This window comes from Ictalurus furcatus, chromosome 14 (assembly GCF_023375685.1).
Source record: "Ictalurus furcatus strain D&B chromosome 14, Billie_1.0, whole genome shotgun sequence".
Classification (NCBI taxonomy): Eukaryota; Metazoa; Chordata; class Actinopteri; order Siluriformes; family Ictaluridae; genus Ictalurus; species Ictalurus furcatus.
The window spans coordinates 23,463,505-23,476,660 of NC_071268.1; the positions used below are offsets into that span (position 1 = coordinate 23,463,505).

Consider the following 13,156-nt stretch of genomic DNA (forward strand, 5'->3'; position numbering starts at 1 on the left):
TATCTCGGAGATATTCGGACTCTGACCTAGTTCATTAATTTTGCACAACATGAGAAGAATCATGGACCAGAGCATTTTATCCCAGCGAGCTGCAATGTGTTGACTTGGTATTGGCAAATATGTCCACCTGCCAAATCTGCACTACCACTTCTGGGTGCTGACACCACTCCCCTGGATGTACCTGCTCGCTTGACAGTGCATTTGCTACACCATTGTACAGCCACAGCAGATCAGGTTCTGTCCGTGATACTGTCAGAATGGAAGGGCCCATGCAAACAGAGAGCGCCCAGTTGTCTGAGTGGTGCAACATGTGGTGATGTTTCAGAACCATTAAGAAGAACTTAAACACTAAACCAGGATCTAGATCTAAGCTGAGCACACCGTGTTGACATCGGAATGATGCACAGTCATCACAGATGATGTCTGATTCAGACCCACAGCCACAAAATGCTCAATGCTGAGGCAGTGAGCACATAGTTGGAGATTCAGACACAGGCTCTTGTGGCTAACCTTTGGGTGTAGCATGAACTACGGGGGAAATCAGACTCAAGTAAAGAGAAAAGACAAGTCTGTTTTGTGGAGAGAAAACCAACTTCAACCATACAGATGTGGATTAGCAGAAATTCAGTAAAAATTTATCCAGGATGTGTTATGGAAAACTAGGTGGCAGGGGATGTGCAATAATCTCTAGAGATAATGCTGTGGGACATACTGACCTGGCAGGGAAGAGGTGAGGGGTAAAAGCTACACAGTTCAAGCTTGTAAAGAAAAACAAAGAGAGCTGCATGACAGCGGTATTTATTGCAAATACTGCAACGTGCATCACTATGAAAGGAGGCATCCAGATGTTTCGCATCACCCCTAGTTGTTAGGAGGGGTGAAATTCAACATTGACAAATTTAATATGGACATTTCAAAGTTTCTTATTACAGCATGCCCTGCTGACTCTCCCTTTTCTGATGAAAAACCTACAGGAAAAAATAAACAGGAAAACAAAATCATAAATGAATCCTTCGATTGGTATAATACAGCAACTAAAGCTTAAACCAAAGCTAAAGGAAAACAAAACCCCCACCTTGTATAGCAACTCAGTATTAGAGTCATCACAGCAACACCTCCCACCACCGTCATCACTGCAGCAGCGATGGAGCTGGCAGCAAGTGTAGTGGACTCTGGGAAAAGATGTAAACTATCTAAAAATGAAGCTGCATTACTAAAATAAATATGTACCACCACAACAAGTCTTCCATGTAAAACCTGTTCTTTTCCCTGTTTTCTTTCATCGTAAAGTACGTTTCCATCCAAGGATTTTTTGTAAGGTGAAAAAAGGTTTAGCGCATTTAAATGTTTACCAATAATTGTTCTTTAATAATCCTGCACACAGGATATGCACGTTGATGGATGGTTGTTTTATTAACCCCGAAAGTTTCCCCCACTACTCTGTACACGGCGCAGGATGCCAGCTCGGAACCGGGGGTCAGTGGCAGTCTGCGATGGGCGCAACATCAGGAACAATTAATGGGCTCAGCATCTCATTCTAAAATGTTGCAGCTGGAGACTTTCTGTGAAGTGTCTCTCCAACCCCTACCTCCCAGACCCATGGGCTTGATCGCATAAGGGCAGTTACTTGCAGCCCTATCAGAAGAGCAACTGCTTCATTATGACGTCGTCAGCTGATATTCCGTACCATTGCAATGATTTGTGAAATTTCATTGAATTCAATTCAATCAATACTCTCTCCATTTTACAAAGATTTGAGGACATGTACACACAAAAGGTACGCACTTTGCGATATACACAAAATTATGCATGGAAATGGCTGAAGGGCAAATTTCTTTTGTGATACACCAAAACGTGTGCGACAATTGGTTGTTTTTTTTTGTTTTTTTTTTAAAGGATGATGTCATCACACACACCATTTTATCGGTAAACGGCCCGTTGGATGGAAACAGGCACGTGACGGCAAATTTCGCAAAACATTTTTACCCACTTTCACTTTGTCGATAACAGAAAAGCACAAAAAGTGGATGGAAACTTGGCTATAAAGAGTGCAAAGCAAACCTGTGCAAATGAAGGAACCTGGGGTGTTGTGACACAGCAGGTTTGGTGGACAGACAGGCCCACTGAAGCACTCGTCTATATCTGAGACAAAACCAAGAGATAGTTCTTACCCTTGCCTTGTTTTTTTTTTTTTTTTTTTTTAAATGCTTCAGCTGAATGAATTGAAAACATGCACAAACAAACCTTGACAGGTGGGTGGGTGTGGAGTCCACAGGCGTGTGTTTGGATCACAGGTGATGTGAGCGGCCCCGTGAAGCAGATAGCCAGATGGACACTGGTACAGCACTGCAGAATCGCACAGCACGGAGAAACCCACTTTCAGCCGCGGAATGGAGCCACACACTGGGTCTGAAGAAACAACGTTTGAGCGTTTTTGTATCCGTGACTGGAAATCTCTATGTATAACAATGAAGAGTACATGCTGTCTGTTTCTCCTACCAGTGTCTGGCTCCTTCCATGCAGAGAGATTAAGGTGTGTGATGTTTGTGTGTGTGCAGGGTAGGAGCTTGTCAGGCCGGAGCGTCCGTACAAACGGGTCCGAGGGCACCAGGCAGATGTGCGTGTTGTCACAAATGATGCGAGAGAGAGATACCGTACGCAGTGAGCGTCTCTGAGCAGTGCTGAATACACCCTCTCGCTCCCACCAGAACCTCACGGAGTCAGACAGATATGGCCATGCAATCAATTTATTTATTGTTCTGACGACACTGTATATTTCTCATGCGAATTCTGAACATAGTTGTTTTGGGTTTAAAAAAAAAAACAAACGTTATTCACTCCAGGATTATTTAAGTTGACAGCTAAGACAGAAAAATGTGAAATGATCAATGACTACAGGCTCACCTGTCTCCATCGCGGAGTGCGCGGAACTGTTTGGCTATCAGACAGGCTAGCAGAGGCCCAACTCTCCCTCCAGACAGTGCAGGCTCTGAGATAGCACCCACCCACACGTCAATGTTCCAGACTGTAGCATACAGAGCCAGCAGCTTGCGCACCAAGCCTACGTTCTCCAGAATTTCTATTAAATCAGATTCGTTTGCAGGGACGGAAAGGCCACAAAACTCTCGCCATGCACCGTAACCTTCATATAGAGGGAGTGGGAAGAAGGAGTGAGAAATAAACACGTTATACTCACTATTTGTGACCCCAAAAAAGGGGTCTATATGCATGTACGTGAAAATAACAATTATGACAATAGGATCAGCACTGATACAGTGTAAAACTTAATTCCGAAATGTTCAATTGAACTTTGGTGTAGTGTGGAAACCACATGTAGAAAAAAGAACGAGGGTAAAGACGGTACCAGGCAGGCCATGATCACGCCCCCTCTGCAAATTCAGAGCCCCGAGGTCCAGCGGCAGCCCGCCGTGAGCCTGGAACAGTCTTTCAGTCAACTCCTCCACCATCATCTGCTCAGGAGCCTGGAGCTTGGCTGGGGATAACAACAAACCCCGCAGCACTGGATCTATACCACCTAAAGATACAGAGAATACTAAATATACCGTGATACAATCCAACTACAAGTGGAAGTATATCACTATTTGTGATCCACTATATGGCTTAAAGTATGTAAACACCTGACCACTACACCCATATGTGCTTGCTGAACATCCCATTCCAGACAATATTCTCCACTCTTCTGGGAAGGCTTTCCTCTGGATCATGGAGCGTGGCTGTTGGGATTCGTGTTCATTCAGCTACAAGAGCGTTAGTGATGTTGGCTGAGGAAGTCTGGGGCGCAGTCGGCGTTCCAGCTCGTCCCAAAGGTGTTCAGTGGGGTTGAGGTCAGGGACACGACCTTTTTTTCCACGAACCTTGGCAGATCATGTCTTCATGGAGCTTACTTTGTGCACAGGGACATTGTGATGCTGGAACAGGTTTGGGCCTCGAAGTTCCAGTGAAGAGAAATTGTAAAGCTACAGCATATAAAGACATTCTATACAGTTGTGTCCTTCCAACTACGTGACAACGGTTTATGCAAAGAACGCTTACTGTATGAATGTGCTGGTCAGGTGTCCACAAATGTTTGACCATATAGTGTATCTTCTCTATTATTGTATATGTATATTTGCTCCATTTTCACAATATACAGCCATACCAATTTTTTGTCTAACTTACACTTAAGCACAGTAATTGATTCTCTATATGATGGGTTCAATTACTGTGCTTAAGTGTATAGATCTGTGCCACACGCGACACACAGAGAGACTAAATTTGTGTGTGTTTGTAAGTATTATAAGTCAGTGTGTTTTTTTTTTATCATGCACCTTCTTCTACCACCCTCCAGGAGGCAAACAGCGAGTGGTGTAAAGGCAGTGGTGGATGTTTAGGGTCGAGGTGATATCCAGGTCCGAGTCGGTTCACAACGGGTTGTACGGTCACATGGGCAAAGCGGAAGGCAGCGGTGGAGAAGCCGTTGGTAATGCTGGGGTCGACCTCAGGGTCATAACCCTGATAGGGGGGCATGAGTTTGGCATATGCTCCGTGCCCCAGGACACGTGGCAAGTAGTGATCCCATGTCAGGACCTGAGATGGCAGTGAATAGAAATTCCCAGTTCTCAGCCAGATTGCACTCAAATCTAACACAAATTTGGTGTAATTACAAAATATTTGTCTTGAACCTGATGGACAGCTCCAAGGATTTTCCTGGCCTCTTGGTACAGTGTATCTGGGCTCCAGTGGGGGTTGAGCATGTGCAGCTCCTTGGCTAATCGATTATGCTCTCTCAGAAACAGTGTGTGGAGAGCAATCATTCCCAAGTGCTCATTAGCCCGAGAATCACCTGAAAGACACACACCAGAGGAGGACAAAGCGATCTAAAGCATGTTTGCCAACGAGGCGCCCAACTAATATAATAATATACCAAATTAACATTCACTGATGCAAATGTTTAGTAATAAGTCACAGATCGAACTGCTTGCTATGGAGTAAGTGGACCAGTACTTGGTTTATATTCCAAGTTGATATCTCTTATCTTTGTCCATTGCTGACTTATCACAGTGAGGCCAAAGACGTTACTGAGGATCTAGACGTCTCAGTAACATCTGGCAGAGTGTACCTTTTTTAACGATGCAAAAAAGAAGACCGTCATAAATAATAAATAAAAGGAATCAATATAAATAAGACCATCACAGACTTAAAACTGATTAATATGGGACAATTCTAGTCAGTCCTAAATATGGGCGTCCTTGGCCATCACCGGCCAGTTGGTTTTCATTTGGTTGGTTTAGAATGAATTTTAGAAAGCTATATATTTACAGTCATGAATCTGAGTCGACTGATTCAACCATGTCATGATTTTCATGAGCTGTGCAAAGAAACATAAAATTTTTTTAAAAATCTAACTTTATTTAACTTTCTTTTCTCATGATTAACAACAGCAGTGTCATATCCATTAAACCACATACAGCTAAAAAATGCACAACAGAATCCTACAATTCCCTGTCCATCATGACCTACCTGCCAGATAGCAGAAGGTCAAGTTGCCCATAGACGTTGTGTTCTTTCCTGTGTTGGAGTCTTGTCGTGGTGCACACGGGTCCAGTTGGGTGTGTGTGCGGGGCAGGTATGGGAGGTAGGCGAGTCCCTGGTCTGAATGCAGCTGGTTGTGTGTGAGTAAGCCAAGAGAAGAGGACAGATTACGCAGAGAGCGAGCGAGCTCGTCTGAACTGCCATAGACCATACTGGCATCTACGAAGGCTGTGATGGCATTCAGCTGCTCTCGGTGACGGCACACGATAGAGGCATCTACACAGCTGGGAGCCGAGCGGAAAAATGGCATGCAGCTCTGAACACCACGACGGGGGTCCGAGAGAGGGATCTGAGAGAGGGGGGGAGAGAGAGAGAGATATGAAGATTTTATTATTGTCTTTGTAAAGCAATGTGCATATACAGTGCCCTCCACTAATATTGGCACCCTTGGTAAATATGAGCAAAGAAGGCTGTGAAATTGTCTTTATTTTTAAAAAACAACAAAAAAGTCTTTAAATATAGGTGTGCAGCAATTATTTACATCCTATCAATGGGATATTGGCAAATATCAACGGGGTATAGTTCAAATATATTTTTCTCATATGAATTCATAGGGGTGCCAATAATTGTTGCACACCTATATTTAACAAAGATTGATTTATTTATTTTATAAATCTGTGTTGTGTTTGAGAGCAGAGTATTTTTGTGAATTTTTTTTTATTTTTTATTTTTTTTAAACAGAAGATCAAGTTAAACAATAAAGACAATTTTTCACAATCTTCTTTGTTCATATTTACCAAGGGTGCCAATATTATTGGAGGGCACTGTACATCTTCCAAAATCTAGCACAATTTTTACTCAGTTGATAGATATTCTAGAATATAACACATATTAAGACAGTGTTTATTTGTTCCAGAAAATCTTGATTAAAAAGGGAACTGTATTATTATTATTATTATTATTATTATTATTATTATTACCCTGTTCACAACATGTCTGCTTAATGTTTTGCGGTTGTTTTGACGTACAGTGCACGTGTGTGTGGTGGCCTGGAAAACCCTTCAGTGCGGAATTCCAACAAACAGAATGAAAAATAGTTTTTGGGCCACAATAAGGTTTACTTTGGTTTAGAAACCATAAATAAAATTCACCAAATCCATAGGGAACTGTTTTAATTTATTTTGAATCTTTCACAGGGCTATCATCCTGTACAGATCATGATGGGCAAGGAACCAGCTGGTGGTAAAAACAGTCAGTCTGCATAAAAGATGTTGAAAGTGTTGACTGCTACAGTACATGTACAGTATGTGTGAGTTTCTCGCACAGCAAATGATCATTCTTTGATCAAGTTGTTGTGTTGCTACATACCGTAGCGAACAGACATCATCCATCCATCCATCCATCCATCTTCTATACCGCTTACTCCTTTTCAGGGTCACGGGGAACCTGGAGCCTATCCCAGGGAGCATCGGGCACAAGGCGGGGTACACCCTGGACAGTGTGCCAATCCATCGCAGGGCACAATCACATACACACTCACACATCCACTCATACACTACAGACACTTTAGACACGCCAATCAGCCTACCATGCATGTCTTTGGACTGGGGGAGGAAACCAGAGTACCCGGAGAAAACCCCCCAGACTTCATTTGTGATAAAAAAAAAAATATATATCAGAATGAAATCTTTAAGTGGAATTTCATTCTTTTCAGTTTTGGAGGTAACTCCAGACTTTAAAATGCTTTCATTTCTGGTTGAGAAGCATGCAAAAGAGAAACCCGTTTCAATTCAGCATAGCCTGCAGTTCTGAGGAAAAATATAGCGCACCTTTCAAAAAGGTTTTTCCAAGACTATGGCAAATATTTAGTTTCAAATAAACGTTTCTAAAACCGTACGTGTTAGTTGACTGCTTTTACCTAATATTGACTCAGTATGGTCCTCTGTGTGCTGCTGCTATGCAATCGCGTTCATCAAACAAGAACAAGTGATATTAATGAAGAAATGTTTGTAATAGACATTTGAACCCTACAGTATGTCTCTCGTGTGTGTGTGTGTGTGTGTGTGTGTGTGCACCTGTATGGGGAAACATGGTGTGTCTCTGCTGCAGGTACGGGTGCAGTCTGCCCCGGTCTTGAACGAGGCCGTACTGGGGCTCTGAGGTGTCAGTGACAGATCATGGTCAATCCACTGCCCCCACTCGACCAGTAGGTGAGACAGAGACAAATCCAAAGAGATCTTCTCGTTCTGGGTGTACAACACCTCCTGCGACACGACGCGAACCTACACGGACACCATCACGACCAGACAGTTCAGAGGCTCTAAAATAACTTGCAGACTATTCGTTAATAACGAGGGTTTAAATAATGTGTACGAATCAAATACAAGATGCCTTTTTTGTGCATTCAAAGGCTGTTCATTTGATATATATATATATATATATATATATATATATATATATATATATATATATATATATATATATATATATATATGATGTATATATAACATATATTAATATTAATATTACATAATATCATTGCACATATCCCGGGAAGGTGTTCACCAAAAAGAAAATAGAACAAAAAAAATACATATTAACGGAGAAAATAGGGTCTAAATTGCAAATTGTTCATTTAGAACAACAATCCCCATTACAATCCTATAAGCAAAGGTTTCGAAAACATAAAAAGTCACATTTATGCTGGTTTGTCATTAATCCATATACAGAGTGATGCATGTATCATCGTCACATGATATGTTATTAGACCATTGTATTCCATAACTCAATTTAAAAAGGTTTATTGTGCACTGTTGTAAATATCAGAAACATTAAAAAAAAAAAAAATAAATAAATAGAATTACACTCTAAGTGTTTCCATACAACTGTGCAGTCTATATACTAATAAAACACGTCTTACTGGAGGCAGTGTAAAGTTACTGTAGGTGTGCTGGGGGTTCCAGCCTCTGGGTGTGCCGGGAAAATCTTCATATGCTGGTGGAAGCCAGCGAGCATACGGAGTGTTCGCTGCCCCCAGCAGTGGATTCTGTCTGCAGTAAAGACCCATCACACAACTGGTGTTAAAGGTGTTTAACCGCATATACACTCACCGGCCACTTTAATACGAACACCTATTTGGAATCCGAGGCTAAAGTGGGAACACGCTCACTGGACAGCTGGACCAGGTGATGTTTTTTTTGTAATCTGTAAACTGCCCGGTTTCAGTGAGGCTTCCTGTTCAGATTCCTGTTATTAGCTGACAGGACTGGAACCTGAAGTGGTCTTCTGCTGCTGCTGCACTGTATCGCATCCACCTCGAGGTTCGGCAGGTTGTCTGTTCCGAGATGCTTTTCTGCTCATGAGGGTTGTAAAGAGTAGGTATTTGATTTACCGTAGCCTACCCGTCAGCTTGAACCAATCCGACCTCTATCATCAGCAAGGCGTTTCCGCCCACAGAACTGTCACTCACTAGATGTTTTGCTTATCATACCATTCTGTGTAAACTTTACAGACTTTACAGTCGTGTATGAAAATCCTAGGAGAGCAACAGTTTCTGAAATACTCCAACCAGCACCAAAAACCATGCCAGATCCCATTTTGTTCCCATTTCTGATGTCTGATGCGAACAATAACTGAAGCTTTTGACGGTATTATCTGTATGACTGTATGTATTGCGCTTCTGCCACATGATTATCTGATTAGATAACTGCACGACTAAGCAGGTCTTCAGATGTTCCTATTAAAGTGAGTGAGCCGGTGAGTGTATAGCTCTTATTGCTGTGTTTTTTGTCTTTGCTGCTGCAATATTCAGTGAGTACCTGTTGTTGCAATGGCCCGTGATGGTGCGGTAGCGCTCTGAAAGGCAGTTACTTTTGCACACAGGTCTCTTGAGCTCTGCCGAACACCCTGTAGCTTCCAGCAACGTCTCAACGTCGTCCACGCCCAACAGCTCTAAGACACACACACACACACACACACAGAAGCCATGATGGACTCACGTGAGGGTCATGCTGACAGAGTACTGGACTGGACTGATGTAGATATTAAGATGATTAGGCTGAACCATGGTGTATTTGTGTTAACATCTATACCAGTATGTTTAGGCTGAGCCATAGTGTGGGTGTACACCATCTCTCTGATGACTTCCACCGTGTTATCCAGCAGCTCCGCAGCTCTGATATGCGCTCTGGTACCAGTGCCGATCTGTTTAAACTGAGCCAGCAGGTCACTGGGACGAAAAGAACCTTCTTTTACAGACATCTTCACTCTGAGAGACAGAGGGAGAGGACGAGCACAGTAACACATCATAGTCGAAGGTTTTAAACATTATAATCTATTCGTATTATGTTTCATTACTTTTTATTTATACTATAATTTATACTGTAACTGACCTCTCATTAGTCCGTGCATAAGCAGCATCCGTTAGCTCTCTGGCTTTCCTCAAAGCCTCCTGGATGAACGTGGAGCCCACATACACTGCACACATATCTGCTGTTTACATACTCTACCACTTTTTACGTGATTAAATTAATAGTTTTGCCTTGAGAATTTTCTTGTAAACAAAAGGTATATGCATGTTTGGCCTGAAAAAAGTAAATAATCAACCCTTGTGTTGTCTTAAGGGTCAAAAATGGCCTTCCGGAGAAAACACTGATTAAATGCCGTCTTTCTGCACCGTGGAGAGAGGGAAAGCCCAGATATTCACAACGTTCGTGATGAAGTACAGGTTGTTTCTTCATGAACAATAGATTTAGGGTTTATAATTCAGTTAAGCTGCTGTGTTTTAGGAGTTTAGTGAAGGCGGGTCATTTTTTGACCCTTAGGATAAGGCAAGAATGCATAACGTTAAGACTACACAAGGGTGGCGTTGCAAACATTTGATCTTTTATTTGATCATTTTATCCTGAATTTCATCAAATTTATCTGGAATTTTCCTATTATAGGACGACCGTGAATAAAATACTTAATACTTATACTTATATATAAGATTATTAAACTTATTCTGAGATATTTTGACTAATTAAGTTTTAAATTTCCCCAATCCATGGGCAGATAATTTTGATAATTTCATTCCAGAAATAAATGCTTAAAATGGACAAAATTATCTGCTAACAGAAGACTATTTCAAAGGATGACACCCCCCCACCACCACCACACCCCCACCATCCCCCCACCATTATGTAAAGAACTGCATAAATCTGACTATATTCAAGATATTTTCACTTGATACCATGACTTTTTTTTTTTTGCAATTCATTGAGTCTAAAGTGAATTCCAATTTAATGCTATTCTATCATTATAATCATTACATCATATTCAATTTCTATTCTAGTCAGCGCAACCAAAAACTAAGTACACTTGTGCATTTTCAAGCTTCTTTTCAGACAATTCAGTTACCTTGAGTAGAATTGCTCTCCAGAATTGACTGAACTGACCTCACGCCTGAATCACAACAATGTATATTTGATTACTTTCAATACTTGAACAATAAACACTCGTTTCAAATTCAGTAAAAAAAAAAAAAGAACCAACATGTGCCACCTGTTATGTTTTTGCCAGGAAACTGAGATGCAAACAGGGTCAGCAAAGACATCACGAGTGTCAGAGCAGAGGAAGAGAAAGGCATCTACAACAGCAACGACAAAAAATTCACTTCCATGAATTGATAGCTTAAAAAAAAAAAAATGTAAAAAGCTTTTTAACTATATATACACCTTCATCACACTATAGTGTAATTAACACTTACCATATGAACAACCTCCATTTGTAGTGCTGATCACTGTACCACTTCAGTCTGAATAATCAAAATTTCAGCGTGTTTACAGTGTGTTAGGATACACCATACTCGACAAAGTACCAAAATGGATAATAGTTCCTGTATATGAATGGGTTACCCTCTAAAATAATTGGTCATCACCAAGGTTGTGACTTTTATACTCTGGCTAGAGCTGATCCGGTATGTGCAGAATTCTCTTATCTGTGCACATGGTGACAACAATCCCACATCAAACAATACCGAACACACACACACACACACACACACACACACACACACACGTCTAACTCTTTGCTAATTATGCCACAAATCAAACACTTTTCCTCCAATCAAATACATTTTTAAAATGAGGCAAGTGCTCTATTATAACTAGAGGTGTCATTAAGCCTTTTTATGCATATATCTAGTGTTTTAGCGTGAGCACAAGTGAATTAAAGTAAACTGGTGATCTGGAACAAGACCATTCTGAGTTAACACATGTAAGGAATACTGCATAAACACTATAGCAGGTTGACTTCCCTGTAGGTTCTGCATGGCATCGAGGCAGGAGTATAGTATAGTTGGCTCGAAATCCTCGAGTCAAACGCAGTTACTCGGCTAGAACAATAAAAAGCTTAAAAGAAGCCCCAAACTAGAATTTCCCTCCCTGACGTCATCACAGTCCTCACTTTCCAATTTGAAGCCTTTCTCTTATCAGTACCGAGAAGGCTTCTCTGTTTTCTCTCTTCAAGTCCTCTCACTGTCAGTGCTCTTCTCCAGGTGTGCGTGAGCTCGATCTGATTGAAGCCGTGCCAGGGAGAAGAGTCATCAACAAGAAGAGAAGAAGAATGCAGGGACGATGACATTTCATCGATTGTTATTAAGTTATGAACTAATCATTTGTGAATGATCAGAATTCAACAAGGCGACCTCGTACAACAGGCTATATCGAATCTTCATACTGTACGTGTGTTCATTTCCTCACCCTTTCCTTTTGCCTCCTAGAGATCTTTTTCTCCGTGACAGCTCAAGACACCTGCCTGGAAAAATACCTACCCTTCTGTCATTTTCCTTCAAAACATATTAGGAGATATTATTAATAGGGGAATGACCCATTAATATGTACAATAAGCATTACTCTATAACTCTATTACTCTACTATATTAAATATAGTACTGTGCAAAAGTCTTAGGCGTCCTATTTTTTGTTTTATTTTTTAGTACAAACGTATAGTTATACATTTTTTTATTTTAGGATTTCTACATTATCGAGTCAGTTCAAAAAACATTTTAGATTTCTCGACATTAGTTTTCAAACCAAAATGAAATGTTACAGAAAAAATGTTTGTATGTCAGTAAATAAAGCACGTTATGTAAGAGACACTTTTCAGAAAGAAAAAAAAAAAAACACAACGAAGGCTGCTGGGTTTGAAGCAAAGTCTCCAGAAGAACCGTGTCTGGTTCTGTAAGATGCTTAATAACACTTACAGCTCATTTCCTTATAAAACTGCACTAATTCTACCGGAGACTACGTTATTTTTTTTTTTAATTTAAGCACAGGGTCGTCACACCAAATATTTACTTTGTTTCATTTTTTCCTGTTTAATCCTTTTATAGTATTTGTTTTTAATGTAGAAACATTTCATTGAATTCTTTTTAAATGCATGTTTGCTCTTCAGCATTTCTTGGCATGTGCCTAAGACTTTTTCCACAGTACTGTACTTTCATTGTGACTGCCAAAGAAACATCCTTTAATAAAATAATTCAGTAGAAATAAACGAATTTGTTTCCCAAGTATTCATTAGTCGACGCGAATAATTTTGAGCGCACTGTCTAATGCAGGGGAGTCCAATCTTATCCGGAAAGGGCC

At 40.8% G+C, this 13,156-nt stretch overlaps 1 protein-coding gene across 1 annotated transcript; it reads right to left on the bottom strand.

Annotated features, from left to right (window-relative positions):
• Window positions 1–366: 366 nt before the first annotated feature.
• On the bottom strand, window positions 367–9,535 carry epx (eosinophil peroxidase). The gene is made up of 10 exons (XM_053640913.1): window positions 8,399–9,535; window positions 7,608–7,814; window positions 5,521–5,881; window positions 4,683–4,843; window positions 4,329–4,587; window positions 3,365–3,535; window positions 2,905–3,142; window positions 2,245–2,711; window positions 717–744; window positions 367–457 (listed from the first exon to the last, which is right to left on the bottom strand). Exons 1-10 carry the CDS (start codon window positions 8,630–8,632, stop codon window positions 367–369), a joined length of 2,217 nt encoding a protein of 738 aa, XP_053496888.1. The 5' UTR covers window positions 8,633–9,535.
• Window positions 9,536–13,156: the final 3,621 nt, after the last annotated feature.